This window comes from Lycorma delicatula, chromosome 3 (assembly GCF_047948215.1).
Source record: "Lycorma delicatula isolate Av1 chromosome 3, ASM4794821v1, whole genome shotgun sequence".
Classification (NCBI taxonomy): domain Eukaryota; kingdom Metazoa; phylum Arthropoda; class Insecta; order Hemiptera; family Fulgoridae; genus Lycorma; species Lycorma delicatula.
In genome coordinates, this window is record NC_134457.1 from 212,489,420 (window position 1) to 212,508,410 (window position 18,991).

Here is an 18,991-nt window from a genome sequence, read left to right on the forward strand (position 1 = left end):
TTGAAAATAGATCAAAGGTATGAAATACCTTGACAATAAATTGTAACACAAAAGAAAAGAAAACTGATGCATTAAATATTAAGATAAATGAACATTATGTGCAAAAGATATTAGGAATTTTCTTAGACACTAAAAATCATAAATAATGAATAAGTAATGATTAAGCTATCTATTAAAAGAAATCATAAAAAGGAATAATAATTAAGGAATAATTATTTTAGAATATATCTCTTTCCAAAACAATTATTTAAATTTAAATATAAAAGCAAATCAATAAATAACTCAGCAATATTTTAAGAAGATGATTTATGTAAACTTATAGATATATAACATAATTTACAAACTGTTTTAATTTATATAAAGTCATTTTTATTTAATGTTTTGTGTGATATTATTCTTAACTGAAAATGATGTGAAGACCTTTAGGAAAATGTGGGCTGTTCTTACAGCCAAGATAAACAAAGTATTTACACCATACTTCAACAAACTCTTCATTTATACACTTGAATAAATAATTTATCAATATCATTACCTTAAGTGCCTCTGAAGTTTTTGACCGTGGATTGTCAGTAAGAATTATTTGTTCTGTACTGATAATAATAGCTGTCCATTACTAAAAAACGGATTTTACCAGAAAATGTTGTAAATGATAAACAAACCAATAATAAATAGAATTATTATTTATATTGAATAACGTAACAAATTACTACTGTTAACACATCACATGTTTAGGCATAGTTATTATTATTAAATACTGAAGTAACGATTAAATTTAAAGTTGAACTAAGAGGAAACTAGGATTCTTTGGACATGTCATTTGGATGAAAGATTCAAGACTTCTGAAACAGCTAATACAGTACAACCTCGGCTTGAAAAATACCAAGACAATATGGAGATGGATCAGAGAAATAAGAGAAGATCTGAAGGAAATTGGCCTTATACCAGAAGATAAGATAAAACTAAACAAAAAAATCAAAAACAAAAACACACTCGCAAGAAAAAACTCAAAACGCAAACATTTTCAACACTAAAAAGGGCACAAAGATCAGAATGTATGAAAAAGTACTGGGAATACTGCAAGACCCAAACAGTCCCATCGAAGAGACTTGGATAATTGACTGACGCGATCTTATGTGGTCATAAAATATAATATCTGTACTAGAGTGTCCAATATACATAGAGTATACAATTGTATATATCTATACAGTAAGAGTATTATTAAAACAAAATAGCAGTAATAAAAAGTAAGAAAAATAGAATAAAATTATAACTCAGTTCATTATTAATCAATAAGCTGATTTTATTCTTATGCTAAATAATTTATTTACATCCATCTACTGAATAAAAACAATTGAGCATAACTTTCTTTTGTTTCCATTTTGGAAAACAGAAAATTTTTACAGTGATTTTGCATGAGTGGTAGCATGAAATAATCTTTGCAAGTATTGAATGCGATTATTCTTGATGACATATGAATACTATCTTTTTCTTAGTAAAACTGACATTAATATTTATTTTTGTTTAGAGATCTGAACATATATTTCTTCTCAAAGAATAGAGATAAAAATATACAAGGAAAGCAAAGATATTTATATCTAAGTATATAAATGCCTTTGAAAGGAATCACAACACATAAGAACAGACAAAATTCTGATAAGTAAATGAATTATTATAAGTTTGGTGGTTTGTGCTGTATGTTACATATAATTCTAAAACAGTAGAACAAACAAAAATCCTATTCAACATTAACAAACACACAAAAAAAAAACAAAATAATGTGAATTCCTTTAAATTACTTAAAATTATAAACTTCTGAAACTACAAAACAAACCAAATTTAACAATTACAATACTGTCAAAAACCTACATCAAAATATTTTCAGTTTCCCTTATGGAAATATTCAGTGACTGATGCTATTGTTCTCAACCAGGCATCAGCTGTTGCTATTTTAATTAAACACAAAAATAATTTTACTAAATTAAATTAACTGACACAGTTCAAACATAGCTTACTTTCCTATCAAATTTTAAATAAATGTCTACTTCTCTAAGTGATTGTTAGCAATCCTCTGGTCGTCACTAGAGTAAAACAGTAGCATCGATCACTGAAGATGGCTACAAGAGTGAAAGAAATTTGACAAGTTTTTAAAATCTTTGTATTTATTAAATTTTGTTGGTTTTAAAAGTTTACAGTTTCAAATAGTTTTTATCATCAACCACTATCGGCAATAAAAAAGCAAATATTGAAACTGTTAATCTACAGTAAAATTACAATAATAAATCACTATTTACCTGATATCTCTATTTTCTTCTTTTTCAAATTTACTCTTGAACTTATCACTACATCACTATCATTACCTTTTTTTACAAATTTATAATATCCAGTTCTTTGTTCATCAGATTTCAATGCATCCTATAACAATAATGTAAAATGAACAGATAAGTAGAATTTTTCAAAATTAATTTTTTAAATATTTCATTTAGTTAATTCGATAAAATAGATACTGTTGATAGAATTAATTCAATGTAAGATTATAACACTATTTAAATTAAATTAATTAATAGCTATTATATTTCATATTAACAATGCTATAATTAAATATTTGAAGCTTTCATCTCACATGTAATTCACTTAAAGAAAAAAGAATATTAACTCAAAATAACATCAATAAGTCTTAGATTTGCTAGTGTTACATTTTATTTTCAAACAAATATTCAAAAGTTAATGCAAGCTAACAATTAAAAGTACTAAATAATGGAATCGGAAATTACAACAGAAACTAATTATTTTTAATTGTAAGAACAAAATAAAACTATTTTAATTAAAGAGAGTGAATGCCATCAACTTCGCAAAAAAAAAACATATTAGAATTTCCGAGATTACTGTCATCAGAATCATCACTGTCACATTCACTATCTTCTTGTAAAGAAATAATAAATGATTCTGTAATATTCTTAATAATGTGTTCTTGTCGCATATATTCAACTTCTGTTTCCTTAACTTTATTCACAATACACCTTCAATTTTTTTCATTTCTTGTCGGCCACTTTATTTTCACATAGCCTTTGAACATTTTTGATATCATAAGTTACATTATGACATGATACATATCCTTTAACCTCAGATCAAACCACTAACGTCCTATTTTCGGTTCTAAATTATTTTACGGCAGTGAGATATTGAATACGCTTTCATGTCGCTCAGTGAGAGCCTCCTGTTATTTTCGGATTTTCTACACTTAAATCCCAATTCTTTTATTATTTTTCTCAAATTCATCTCTTTCCTGAATAATCAATGGCATCTTTAAACTCTATCGTTTCCCCCCCCCCCCAGAAATTATAACAAAGAATAACAATACTTCAACATCAATTTCATCATTTTACATACCCGTTATGTGAAAACCATTAAATTTCTAATTACACAAAAAAATTAGTCTTGCATAAAATCAATACTAAAAATGTTTAATATATTGTACCACAATATAATAATGTATTTTATATAACATAAACTATAATAGCTATAATAAATGCATAAATATAAGTGTACAATTTCTAAAAGTAATAATACATAATTTCACACCAATGCAGTGTATAGGAACCATAGAGAGCACAAAGTACTGTTGTCAAATGATATTACTACAAAATAATAAGTATCACCTTTTAACAATTGAGCTAAATATGTAAGTTTAATATTATAGTATTAGATTTTTTACAATTATTACACATTTGGGGATTACATTATGTAAAATAATCATTACTTATAGTTTCCTATTTCATCAAAGAATCCTCAAAACAATAACATGGGTTATAACATTTTTAATATTTTTTTTAAATTGTACAGTCAGATACTGTTGAAACAGCTAGTTAAACTAGCTGAAAAAATAATAAATAATAACTTTTTGTCTGTTTTTATTACCTCCACTATATGTAATAAAAATTATTAATAATAAATAACAATAGTAAATTAATAAAATTTGTCACCTTGCATTATGATGTGCCAGCGTTCTGCTGAGTTAATTATTTGCAATAACTCGATTGTTTGTCAGCGGAGTTTTACAAATGAGTGTCATTTTTTTAAAAATAAAATGCTTAATAAATTTTAAAATAAATAAAAATTTGATTAAACAAAGATATTGAAGAATAGAGAATTAAAATGGGCGCCCCATTTTGAAAGTTTTGAAGGTGACGTTTTCAAAATTTTTTATTTCGTAGAACAAGACACTGGTCTTAGATTTGCCAAATTTAATTAAAGTAGGTTTACCTGTTCTTGAAAAATATTTTTTTTGTTGAAAATCACAAAATGGCGTTCAAAAGGAAAACAAAGCAAAATATATGTCAAAATGAACCTTTTTTGCTCATTTTGGTGTCAGTTCGGATAATACGTCCCGGAATATTCCGTATATATATATATATATATATATATATATATACACACACACACACATATATATATATATATACGAGGTGCTACCCAATAGTTCGGGGAATTTTACCATAAAAATAAAATAGCTTACCATAACTTATAATTTCCACTGTCTCCTTCAAAGTAATCCCTTTGGGCATTACAGTGATCCCAGCGTTTTTCCCATGATTCCATGCATCCCTGGAAGTCTGCAGGTGTAAGTGATCGAAGCACGTTCTGCGTTTCTTCCTGAATCTCCTCAATTGTGTTAAAACGACGGCCTTTCAATTGAAATTTTATTTTCGGAAAGAGAAAAAAGTCGCACGGGGCAAGGTCAGGCGAATAGGGTGGGTGGGGAATCACTACCGTCTTTTTTGAAGCCAAGAAATTCCGAACGGCTAACGATGTGTGCATGGGCGCGTTTTCATGGTGCAGAACCCAGCTGTTGTTACCCCACAGATCTGAACGTTTGCGCCTAATGCTTTCACATAACCGCTTCAAAACTTCACAATAGAACATCCCATTGACAATTTGACCAAGAGGAACAAATTTCTTATGGATAATGCCCTTGATGTCGGAAAAAACAATCATCATGGACTTCACGTTGCTGTGAACTTGGCGTGCTTTTTTTGGCCGCGGTGAACTTGACGACTTCCACTGCGACGACTGCTGCTTAGTTTCAGGGTCATACCCGTACACCCATGTCTCATCACCGGTTATGATGTTGGAGATGAAGTTAGGGTCATCTCTTGCTGAATTTTTCAATTCACTACAGACAGCTACGCGATTTTGTTTCTGATCGCTGTTCAACAGTCTCGGTACGAATTTTGCAGCAATGCGTCTCATGTTCAAATTGTCCGACAAGATGCGTTGCAAGAACCCATATGACATTTGCACGGTTGCACAAACATCATGGATTGTTTGTCTACGATCTGCAACAATAGCCTCTCGCACTTTCGCGATGTTTTCCGGTGTTGCGCTTGTTGAGGGTATTCCTGAACACTCATTGTCATCGACTGTCGTTCGTCCATCTTTGAATCATTTGTACCACAAAAAAGCTTTACTTTTACTCATACCATTGTCACCAAATGCTTCCACAAGCATGCGATGGGTTTCTGCACCAGTTTTTTTAAGCATGAAGCAAAATTTGATGCAGGTTCCTTGCTCTTTAAAATCTGCAATTTAGAAGTTCGCCGAAGCAGTAAAACACAACGTTACACAACCGCACGAAAGTCAACAATGCAGCCTCTCACCGTCACAGCTGTTGGGACACTGATTCACAAAGAGTACTGTTAGATACATGTATCGGCAGCAGGTCGTACCAGCAAAGACTCACGCGCGAAATTCAAATTCCCCGAACTTTTGTGTAGCACCTCGTATATGTATATATATATATATATATATATATATATATATATGCAGATTGTATCACGAAGTTTCCCGGGACTTGTAACCTATTCTACTCGTGAAAATAATGTAATGGAAAAAGTTAATATAAACATATATTCTAATATGCTTTGTTTGCGAATTAGCTAATGAAAAAGTTCGCTCGGATTTCAGCTACCCCGGTGAAATGAGGTCGTACTGAAATTTTTAGGACGTTAATTAGGGGAAGAATTAGTGATATCTTATAGTTTTTGAGCTGAAAGATCGAATAAAATAGGTTCCAGAACCGTATCTCCAGTAGCTTTTGAGAAATCTGGGGTGAAAACCAATAAATTGGGGTAAAAACCATTATTTTTTATCTTTGATGAACAATAAATAACTTTGTTAAATTGGAAATAAACACATAAAGCGTAAAACTTGTAGAGAATTTAATTCTGAATAAAATTATGTAAGATAAGTTTAAATTCAGAGTTTAAAAGTTTAATTTAATGGAAAAACAATGAACTTTATTATTTTTTATTACTCGGTAACAAATGAAAATATCAACTTTATTTTTGATTTGAGTAATTTTCATATAAATATCTAAAAACCAATTTCTACATTTTTCGATATTCGCACTTAAAAGGGGTGAAGGAAGGTAAAAACAATTTGAACAATGATTGAACATTTTTTTCCATTTCCGACTATACTAAACGAGATATTAACTAACTTGGGGCTTGAAAATATCTTTAAATAAATACCTAAAAACCATTTTCGAATTTTGTTGAATTTCAATCTTTTAAGTGGCGTCGGTGGACGGCGTGGTGGCTCAACCAACACAACCACTGTTACTGTACGTGCGACGCGATTGACTACTTCTGCCTCCGATTACTTGACTAAAAAAAAATTAAATAACTTTAATTAAGAAATTATAAAAAAATTAGAAACGAAGTACGGTTACCTGCTAGTGGTGTTTGTCGGGAAAAATACAGTTTTACCCGTACGAAGTACGGGTAATCAGTTATAACTACGAGGGGTATCTCTAAAGTAAAGACCACTGGGAAATTTCTCCCTTAAGGTTGGCGATCCTGTGTCGTTTACGACCAAGCTACTAATCTACACACTGCATTGTTGTCTGTAAGTTGTCGTGTTGTAGTATCTTTGGTTACGTTTGAGTTATTACTTATAAAATGAATAGGAAAATCGATGTTGCCGCCGACTGTAAAATATGTGGAGTTATACGTTTTTTAAACCATCAAAACGTTAAGCAGACTGAAATTCACAGGTAGTTGGTTGCTGTGTACGGTGATAATGTAATGAATGAAGGAAACATCCGAAAATGGTGTGAAAGATTTAGAAATAACAGAATTCATGTGCACGATGAAGAACATTCGGGGAGGCCCTCGATAATCTCCGAGGATTTGTTGAAACACGTCGATGATGAAAATCAGAAAAGAAAGGTTTGTGCACGTCGGGTGCACAAAAAAATCCGTGCACGTCACAAAAAAATCCGAATAGGATTTGCTTTGGAATTTTTTATGCGCTACAGAGAAAACGGACATAAGTTCTTTAATTCAATCGTTACTGGCGATGAAACATGGATTTCGTATTACATGCCAGAGAGAAAACGGCAGTCAAATAAATGGCGTCATCCTCAATCACCCACCAACCAGACCGACAAAGGCCAAGTCACAGCCATTTGGACGCAAAATGGCCACAATCTTTTGAGATCGTTTGGCATACTGCAGATTGATTTCATGTCACGTGGGACGACTATAAATACAGAAGCCTACTGCGAAACTCTACGTAAGTTACGACACGTCATTCAAAATCGGGGACGTGGGCGGCTGACCGACGGCTGCACGATAATGAACGTCCACATGTTGCGGGTCCGACATGTGATTTACTGAGAACATTTGGATGGGAAATTTACGATCACCCACCATATAGTCCGGACTTAGCTCCTTCTGATTACCGCTTGTTTGGGAAATTGAAAGAATTTTTATTAGTAAGCAATTCGCGGATGACGATGAACTTAAAAATGCTGTTAATCAGTGGCTAAATAAACTGGCGCCAGAAGAAAACGACGAGGGTATATCGAAGCTGGTGTATCGCTGCGACAAATGTCTTAATTCATGTGGCGATTATATAGAGTATAAGGTATGTAGTTTAAGAGAAATAAAAATATTTATAACGTTTTTTACTATGAAACGGTCTTTAATTTAGAGGAAACTTCTCGTAATATTTTTAAGATGGAGGCCGATTATTTTGAAACCCATATTCTTAGATCGCTCACAGTTTCGGATCTGTATTGACCAAACTGTTGCTCTGAAGAAATTACAATAAAATTATATTTTTTATAAGTTGAACAGACTCTAATTTTTTATTTATAATTATTATTCTCACAAGCATGAGTTTAATGAACACTCGGGTCCAAGGAACAGATCTTTCTGGCTAGACACGAAGGGCGAGCGAAGCGAGTTATGATCGACTAAATATCCCGTGACCGAGACGGGAACTGCATATAACCATATTGCGCGGGCGAAGCCTCGAGAGGGATGTTAGATTGGGGACTGTAATATATTTTTCTTTATCTTTATTGGGCTTTTGCTTATCATTTTATATTGGAATATTTCAATTCATTAATAAGATGAATTGGTCTGATGTTCAACTTTCCTATGTTCCTTTTTTTGTTTTTCTTTATTTAAGCGATGGCAAAAATTCGTTGTTTATCGTGTGAATTTTATCTTCGTGTTTATTTATATTTTTAATAAAAATTGTTATTTACCGTTTTATGAGGATTTAATAAAAATCTAAAAACAATATTCTTGATTAAATATTATTTATTTATAAAAAATAAGTTTCCTGTTAAAACAAATATTGCGGGTGAAACCGGGGTAGGGGAACGCTAGTATATGTATATATACAGAGTGGAGTGTCCCATATAAAACGCAACTCAACCTTATATTGGTAGGAATTGAAATAATAAAAAGGCATGTGTAAATGTAAATGTAATTTTTATTATTACCATCCATTACCTTACATTTAGAGTAAATGTTGGAAGTGGCCGCCATCTTTTTGAATACAAGCTTCAATTCGTTTTACAGCGTTTCTTGCAGCTTTTTTTAAAGTTTGTGGCTGGATTTTTAATACAGCTTGTTCAATATTGACTTTCAATTGTTCAAGTGTTCGTCCTTGACGAAGTCCCATCGACAAAAGACATGACCAACATAATCTTAACACTTTTACACACTTAAATACACTTTTATACACTTAAGTACATGACCAACATAATCTTAACACAACGTAATCTTAACACTTTTAACCACTAGTCTTGTATTAACAACAATAGTACCCATTATAGATAAGACAAGTATAAAGTTCTTCAACTGCAAATACCTTTCCTGTTTACAAATAAAACTACCCTAACAATTTATGAATGAAATTTAGTATATTATCTCTTTCCTTTAACAGTAACTACCAACAGTAACTCTAACAGTAATCAACGAACCACTTCTTTTTTCATGTAATGAAATTAATTGTGACGTCACCGTAATCGCGTCGAACTTGTACGCACTAGAAATTCGCTCTTTCGCTGACTTTCTCGCAGAATATCCTCACTTCATACTCGCATAATAACTTCTCGCTTAGAACTCATCTCGCAAAATTCTCATCAAAACATACCGCTTAGAATCATTCGCTTTTAGACTCCCATCATAACTCCTCGCTTAGACTTTCTCGCAGAACTCTATCGTGGCACACTTTCGCACTTTCTTCACAGACTGACCGTCAACTGCTCTTCCCCGGAGTATTTATACTCCTATCTCCTTTACTTGCAGAACCGAACTCAACTCAAAGCGTGAGAATGATCATCCGCTCTCACATTTTTCCATGAGATTCCAACCCTGGTCCGGTAAGTCCTTTTCATTGTACAATATCTGTTGCGGGCAGTATTACAAAGAACTATTGTTAAACTGACCTGTTATCTTTACTAAAACGGTCCCTTTTAGCCTCTTTCTGGATTTCTCCCACTTTTATATTTTCTATTACTTTTTTTCTTAATTGACAGGGATCCGTTACTCAGGGATCCGTTGTAACAATATATCAAAATATTAATTATATAAAATAACAGAGACGCAACATAAAAATATGTTAAATAAATAAAATTTGTTAGAGCAAAACAAAATTATTGATAAATATCTTTCTAAACCTTAAACAAGCAAGAACAAAAATTCAGGTTTATCTAATTATTAGTACTTAAAAGCCCATCAATAGAGAATTATTGTTTAACTAAAGAATTTTTTTTAATTTTATTTTAAGTAAATTAGTTAAAAGGTTTTTAGTTGATTGATCATTTACAGTATAAAAAATAGTAACTTAAAAATAAGTGTCCCTGCATGTAGGTCGAAGTATTACGTTACGTAACAAGAAAAAGGTTGTTTCTTGGGTTAATATAAGTGAATACTGTTATTTTTTTAAATAAATGATTATTTCTCTTTAGAAAAGGTTGTACTTCTGTAAACATAAAAACATGGAAATTATAATTTTTAATTTACTAAAAATCAGTAAACGTGAATCATATTTATTAATAAACAAATCTGACAACTACTTTTTGTATCTCACGAACATGTCAGATTTTTTCAAGCGTCTCATTATCTGTGATGAGGGATCTGACACGTTGAGAAAGATCATTTATTTTTATTTATTAAGAAAAGCAAGTGACTTTGAGCACTTTCTGTTAATACTGGATGTTCTAAATTTTTATGTGAGAATCTACATTTTTTGTTGGTTCTCTTACGAACAGACGAAATTTCATTCAAGCTTGCAATCAGACTAACCAGCTGTAATCAGATCGCATTTAAAAATTGATCTTTTCAGTAGATTTATTAAAATGGAAATGGATGCAAAAGAAAGCCTTATGAACTTTTTCCATTATTTTCACGAGTAAAATAGGTTATGAAAGTCCCGAGAAATCTTTGTGATACACTACGTATATATATATAAAGTATACTTTATAAACTATTTGTTAATCTAATTAAAATAATTAATTACCTCAAAATCAGGCTCTTCGCTACTTTGAATTATACTGGCTCCAGATACTTTATCTTTAATTTTTGGAGCAACTGTTGTTGTTGTGGTTGTGGTTGTGTTTGTTTGGATTGTGGTGTTTGCAGTTTTAGTTGTAGCGGTTTGTCTTGTGGTTGAAGAAGTTTGAATTATAACTGTAGTAGTTAAAGTTGTTGTTGGAGAGGTTGTTGAAGGTTTTGTTGAGGCTCCTGTAACATTATTCGAAGTCACAAAAGATCGAGTAGAAATTACTATCAAGCATGTTATTGCAAAAAACCTGTGTAACATAATTTAAAAAAAATTACAATTGTCTAAGTAGATGTACAAATTGCAGAATTAATATTCTTATTATTGTCATTATTATTAAATATATAATTTATAATATTTAACCATATATCTGTTATCTTTATTACTCCACTAAAAATAATAAATCGTTGATAAAATATCAATAATATAATTTCTTTTTTTAATCCAAATTAAAATTCTTCATATTCTGACAAATCATTTTATATATATATCAATCCAACAAGATATTATTGTTATTTTATTTTGTTTATATAAAATAATATAAATAGTTCGCAAAGAGAAAAATCCTTTGGTATTAATAAAATTAACAGTAACTACGCAAAATGGGTGTAAAAGAAATAAACAGTGCCAGAAGAAAACTCATAATATAAGGCTCTTGAGCTTCAAATTTTGTTACAAGCATTTGAGCCTGATGTTGTAGGAGGAAATTAAATTAGTTGAGAAAAATTCATTATGAAATAGTTTTATGTGTATCAAAGAAAAAAACGAACTCATTATAGATTTTTTTAAAGAGGTACAGAGTGATTTTTTAGTCCTGTTACCCAATTTTAAATGTAATTTAAGAAAGGGAAATTTAGGTAGAATAAAAAATGTATTTGTTACTTACAAAAGAGATTTAATAAAAAGCTATTACTTACATAATTGTTAAAGAATAGGCTCAAAATGCCCACTCCTTGCGGTTATACACGCACGGACTATTTTCAGCATATTAGCAGGAACCTTTTTAAGAGTTGCATCGGAAATATTCGTGATTAAGTCTGTAATATTGACTTTAAGTTCATCAATAGTGTGAGGATTGTTTTTGAAGGCCTCAGACTTAATATAGCCCCACAAAAAGTAGTCAGGAGATGTGAGGTCTGGGGACCTTGGAGGCCATAAGCCTTTGCTTATTATTCTATCGCCAAAGAACTCTTGTAGAAAATCCACGGTTTCTCGAGACGTGTGGCACGTAGCGCCGTCTTGCTGAAACCAGCAATACCGTTCTTGAGGTTCCAGGAGGGACACAAATTGGCGCACAATATTCCTGTATACTTCACCGTTTACTGTCTGTTCGAAGAATACGGGTCCGACTATACGATGACGAGATATCGCACACCATACACCAATTTTTTCAGGATGCAAAGATTTGTCTTGTAAAGAGTTAGGATTTTCAACCGCCCAAATTCGACAGTTTTGACTGTACACATAACCATCGAGATGGATCCAAGCTTCATCACTAAAGAACACTGTGTTTAAAATTTTGATTCCGTTATCGTTTACGAGAGACCTAAACCGACGGCAATATTGCAATCGCTTGTTTAAATCTGGAGGCTAAAGCTCTCGGACTAATCGTAAGCGATACGGATACAATTTCAATTTTTTAGAAGCTTTCTAAACACTCGAATACGACAAACCGACTTGCGTGGAAAGTTTTCGTAAACTTTTCCGTAGAGAATTGAGCAATCTTGTTTTCACATTCTCTAAAATGTCATCTGTCAAGCGAGTCGGTCGACCACTACGTTTTCTGTCGCAAACACTACCTGTCTCTCGAAACCGGTTTGCTAGCCTAGAAATTTCAATTTTTTCTGGCGGAGGAACACCAACAAATTTAATTTGAAATTATTCTTTTATACTCGCGTACGATTTCGTAACAAATAATTGTTCAAGAATGAAAACTCGTTCTATGGTAAAAGACATTCTGTTCGTAACACGACCGGAAACGGCACAAAAGTTTACACAGCTTAAGGAGAATCAACTCACACTGCCGTATCTATACCGGTTGAGTAGCGCTACCATCTTCGTGTCACAACACAAAATTTTCCTTTCTTAGAAAAAAATTACCAGACATTAACAATTGCGTAACAGGACTAAAAAATCACTCTGTAGATTGATTTGTCATATATATAGATTGATTAATCTGCTAGTGGTAGAAACTGTTAAAAGTAGATTAAATTAAATTTTAAAGCAGTAAGATATTTTCTAAGTACTCAACCTCAAGGGATTTTTACACCTGCTCATAAATAGTCATAGTTTACTGCCCCCTAATCATATCCAGTATCATAATGAGCTTGTTAGGGTATTGCTTATCAGAAAAAATTCAGGATTTGGGTCTCAAGAGCTCTCCCTTGTGATATGTTTAGCAGTTTCAACAGAACATAATATTTTTTATCCTTTTCTATTATGTTTATCATTATACAGAGTATTTCTAAATTAGTTATACAAAAGTAGGCGGTAACCAAGTAGGGTAACTGCCTACGGCGGCAAAACCGCCTGAACTAGAGCGAAAAAAAAATACAACCTACAAATATATATTTCGATTACTTGAACCTAGAAAATAATATTATTTACTATTTATTAATGAAATAATGTTATTAGTTATTTTTGTTTATTTTAAAAGTATATTTAAATTATCTCTGAAAATGGTAGATACTAGTTTTAGTTTGTAAGTTCGCTGTCGTTAGCTAGTAAAAAATGTACATTTTGTTTTCAATAAAATAATTTTCCGTAAATCTGTATCAGTATTATTGTCTTAAGTTCAATTATATCATTTTTATGGTTAACATGGTTCTTTTAAAATCTGTTGTTTTTTTTTTTTAATTTTAAAGTTTTTTGAAGCTTCGGGGCGGCATTTTTTGGGTTTGCCTACGGCGGCAAAAACGCTATGGCTGGCTCTGAGTCCAGATAAATCAACGGGACGCGCCAATAAATAGAATAATCCTAGGGTTACAGTATGGAGGGTCCCTAATTTTGGTATGCTGCACAATTTATATCATTCATTTTAAACTATTCTTCGTTTTTATGATCTGATGTGAACTATCATGATGTAACCTTTTTGTAGACAGTGCAATCACAAATAATATATATATATACACACATACGAGGGCTGTCCAGAAAGTAACTTATGTTTTGAAATAAAAAACCAACCAAATAAAAAAAAGAAATTTCATTATATACATTTGAAAGGGGCAATCTTAAACTATTTTTCTACATAGTCGCCATTTAAATTGAGGCACTTATCGTAACGATGCACAAGCTTTTCAATTCCTTTTCTTTAGAAATCTGTCGCCTTAGATTTTTGGCACAAAACTTCTGATAACTAAGCTTCCCCGATACAATCTCATGCAGTAAACTTCGTGAAATTTGGGAGGAATGAAGCGAGAGTTCTGTAATCGTAATACGGTGATTTTCACGAATTTTATCGTTGATTTTCGTCGTCAATTCATCAGTCACAAGGCTAGGCCAACCACTACGGTTCTCATCATAAATGTTGGTAGGTTATGAATGTTGATGCGGCCATTTTTTAACTAAGTTTTTTTGCCAGTAAAAACTTATTCACTAAACGCACCTCACAACTCGCGGGATTTTCTATTGAAGCGTACATTTCAATAATTCATAACAAACAAAGTAGACAAATCACAGCCCATACGCTACAACAGCTTGAAGAGTACTGAGTGTAGAAACGTTTTGACGCCAAGATGGCGGCTTTATCCCACTTGTGTCTCGGGACAGGACGGTGAGGATCCCGAAATGAGCCGATCGCTTGCTCGAGTTCTCCTCACAGTCAAGCCACGCGCGTATTTCAAGTTCAACTTCTAATCCTCTAATCAAATTGGTCTCTCAAAAATCATATTTAATCTTTTAATTTTTAATTTGTTCTCAAAATATGTCGTCAAAGTATTCAGTTACATTGTTATATACGAATTTTGTATACATTTTTTTAATTAAATGGTTTAAATAATTATTTTTCTGACAAAAATAAATTTAAAGAATTGATAAAACGACTGCTTTAATTTCGAAAAAAATTTTTTTTATTGATTAATATGTTTAAAAAAAAGAATAATTCGTAATTCTATTAGGCTGAAAAAGTTTTCGCTGTTTTTAATTAGAATTTAATGCTGGGAAACGAGAACTTTTCAACGTCCTAATAGATTAATAATTATTAATGAAATAAATTACAAAGTTTTATTGATTTTTGTCCGCTATTTTGAATTTTTAAAAACGAATTTAAAATTCGTAATATACGACTTGAAAAACCCTTGTACAGAGAATTTCATTAAAAACAATGCGTTTTTTCTTTTTTTTGCCCGCCATTTTGAATTTTGAAAAACTAATTTAAAATTCGTAATAAGCGAATCAAAAAATCTACTGGTACAAATTTTCGTCGAAAATGGACTATCAGAAAAACGTATTGTGTGAAAGGGTTAATGAAATAATAAAAAAATTAAGATAAAAATAATCGAAATAATACATTTATAATTAATCAAATATTTATTTTTTATTCAAAAATAATTGTAAATAATTTTTTCATAAATAAGTATAACTAAAAATTATGAATAAAAGCCGTCAATTAATTCACGTTCAAGTCGTCATTTCTTTATTAGAAGTTGAATTTGAAATACGCGCGTGGATTGACTGTCAGGAGAACTCGAGCAAGAGATCGGCTCATTTCGGGCAAGTTCGTGGCTCCTCACCATCCTGTCACGAGACACAAGTCTTTATCCCCACCCATCTCCACGATAGGCATAAACGTAAGTTAATTTCTGAACCGTCCTTGTATATATCGCTCACCTCCACCAATAGTGGCAAGTCAAAAATTTATTTTCGAGAAAATGGAGAAAAAAATTTTTTCTTATAATTTTTTATATATTTTTGCACCATTCCAATCTAATGAAGAATGTATCTTTGCAATCTTAGTTCATCAGTAATTATCTTAGAAATTCGTTTTTGAGATGAATTTTTTTTTAAATAAAGAAAAGCATTTGAGTTGTCATTATTGCAGACACTTCCCTGACATATTAAAATCATAATTGATTTAATTCAGTATTGATATCGTAAAAAAAAATCGTGATGAACTGTCATACTAAACAATATTGTTATTGCCAGTAAACAATTTCCGTTCGAAAATTATAAAATAAGAATAATACTACAAATAAAAGAAAGTCATAAAAAATGTAAACCTTCTTATTTTTAAGTAAAAAATTATAATTATTTTTTGTATAACATTTAAAAAAAAAGCTTCTGTGAATAAAAAGTCATTAAATAAAGCAATAAATAATCTTTCAAAAAAAAAGTAAAGGTAAGAAAAAAATTACTTTCTTACTTACTTTCTTTCTCATACTCCTCCACATAATGTCTATGCAGATCGACTATAATTTTACTGACCTCGATGTAGGGGAGACCGGGGCAGGTTGTCACATGACGTATAATTTCTCTTCTAAAATTAATTGTTATAGCTTGCAGATGTCATTGTACATTTTATACAAAAGTATCCAAATTTTATCAGGTAAAACTTTGAACAATATTGTTTTCACTATTTTTAAAATGTAGTAGATTGCATGACAATACTTTTCTAAGGTAAATCATGTTTCTTTAATCCCACAAACTTGACTTTGAGATGTTATCCAGATAAAGCAGAATTAAATTTATCAACCCCCATTTAAATTTACTATAACATCACAATAGTCAACAGTTCAAGTTTATGCCTAAAACAATACTAACCATAAACCAGTCAACTACATAAAATTTAACTGATTCAAAACATTCAATAATCACTTTCAGTTGGCATTTCTTCATCAAATCAGTACTTAATACTTTAAAAGATATTTTTACACTGCAAATAATGATTAGGAAAGGGTCAAATGAAGTTTTTCTACACTTGTAATACAGAATCTTTTATCAGTAATGTAGGCTGAAACCAAAGATATAATTTTGTTTGCTAAATTAAATTTTGTATGAAAACAAATGAGGTGGTGTTTTGTTTGTAAAATGTTTAATATATATAAATAGAGAGAGAGAGAGAGAGAGAGAGAAATATAATCTAAAAACAATTCTGATATTAATGATTCAAAAATTAAATGGATGCCACATTGAAATTTGAAAATAATAGATTTCAGTTTTTTCTATTGAGTTTTAAGTTTGATTATGTTTACCAAATTTTATTAAAATATTGACAATTCATTCTTGAGATATCAGTTTCTATTGAAAAACTTAAGCAAAATTGAAATGGCGTTTCTGGACACATGTTAATTTTTTTTCCATTTAGCTGTGTGGAAGCAATCCCTCCAAAAGTTTGTGTTTCTATATTTTTCATCATATATTAAAAAGTAGATTCTTAAGAGCTGTAATTAACATTAAATTACACAAATTTTCTAACATCACTACTTCCTTTTTAATTGTTTTAAACCGGCACAGATTGATACAACATTCTCATCCATGTGAGAATATTATTTTAAAACCTAAACCTGATTTATGATGTTAGATCATTCTAACCTCCTGATCTTTTCTTGCTTTTGCTAACAATGAAAATTCCTGCAACTGGACCTCACTTGCTGCTCTTTTCTGCTGATAAGAAACATCTTTGCAACTTTCTTGAGCAAATCAGTAATATCCTGTCTCATTCTCATTACATTTAGATCATTGGCAATTGGCAATAATGTAACTAAGCTATTCTTTTACCCCAATATGAAGAGTCAAACCAAATATCTTGCTTACATTTCAAGGACATTCAAATTAACTACCTCATTTTGTTAATTACTCAAAAATACAAAGAAATAAAAATCTGTACTAAAATAAACTATAATTCTTTTTTAATTAAAACAAATATGCATAGATTTCAGAAGAAAGTACTTATTATTGAAATGGTTAATTTGTTTTCTAATTAAATATAATAAGACAGATAAAAAATAAATGGGTTAATTATTGTACATATGCTAAAGTAACAGGAGAATTGTATAAGCCTCTCAGAAATCCTGAATAAGTAAATGAGTATAAGTAAATATGTAAGCATAAGTATGTTGTGTTCAGGAATCATTATCATTCTATGATTGACTTATCATCAAAGGCTCTAACTTATTACAACACAAAATATATTGTATTTACCCAGTAACATTACTATAATAACAGTCTAATATCTGCAGTATCAGTTATTAATAACCCTAATGTAATAAAATATTCATAAAATTAATAGACAGATTGAAGAAATATAGCACAGGATGAATAAGCTGAGCTAACATATTAATCTGCTTAACTGCAGATTAATATCATGTGGAAACCAGGTTGGTTTCCACATGAAACTGTAAACCAGAATGGTTTACAGTTTGATTTTTGCATCACATACCACACAACTGGTGATTTTCAAAGGTTTTTCTCAAGAAAACTGGAGCCTGCTCTTGGGTGGCTCCTCAGTTACGTAGATTTGTTGCACCATACTTTTGAACTGGTCAATGGAAAACATAAATGTGCTGCTTTTACCTCATTCAGTAATCTAGCCTAGAAGGTCTTTGAAGTATTTTTTAAGCAAAATTGTTTTTCTTATTTCACAGTCTTTCTCTAATGGTAAATCTTTCCTTATTCATGTTCCTATTCGAATAGAAGTAAAATTATCTACTCCTTATGTGACCTAATAACCACTTGCCAATCTTAATTACTTACTAATTACTTGTTTTTGAATAAATATTTATTCAGTATAGCACATTAACACAATCACACTGAACAGACCAGTCCCACAGAAAATGGCTGCTTGCCGTACCAGTTCTACTATGTCTCCTGTTCTAGGACTCAACAATTCCAGTACTGATTGAAGTTTCAAATTAAGACTATTGCACTGTATTACTAATTTCTAATCGTCAAACAAAAATTCAGAGACTTACCATTCCTACTAGTTCCTGTAGCAGCAGCTCTCAACAAATTTGAGAGCTTATGTAGCTGGCCAAACTAGCCTGACCCATTATTACTAATTAAATCAGTTGCTGTCGCTACCAGCCACTCTAACATACAATTGATTCTATTTTTCCTAACTTCTTTTCATCGTACCTTGCCTAACTTCACAACATTCTCAAACTAAACATTGCAAAGATCTTTTGCTCAGATCCTG

The 18,991-nt window shown here is 31.2% G+C and overlaps 1 protein-coding gene across 6 annotated transcripts in view; it reads right to left on the minus strand.

Annotated features, from left to right (window-relative positions):
* Positions 1 to 11,238, minus strand: part of LOC142321084 (uncharacterized) — a 38,682-nt gene extending 27,444 nt beyond the window's left edge. For all 6 annotated transcript variants that reach the window (XM_075359086.1, XM_075359084.1, XM_075359080.1 and 3 more), the window contains exons 1-2: positions 10,819 to 11,238; positions 2,292 to 2,412 (exon numbers count right to left, since the gene is read on the minus strand). In XM_075359086.1, coding sequence (XP_075215201.1) covers positions 2,292 to 2,412; positions 10,819 to 11,121 — 424 coding nt within the window. In that variant the 5' untranslated portion in view covers positions 11,122 to 11,238. The remainder of the gene's footprint in view (positions 1 to 2,291; positions 2,413 to 10,818) is intronic.
* Positions 11,239 to 18,991: the final 7,753 nt, after the last annotated feature.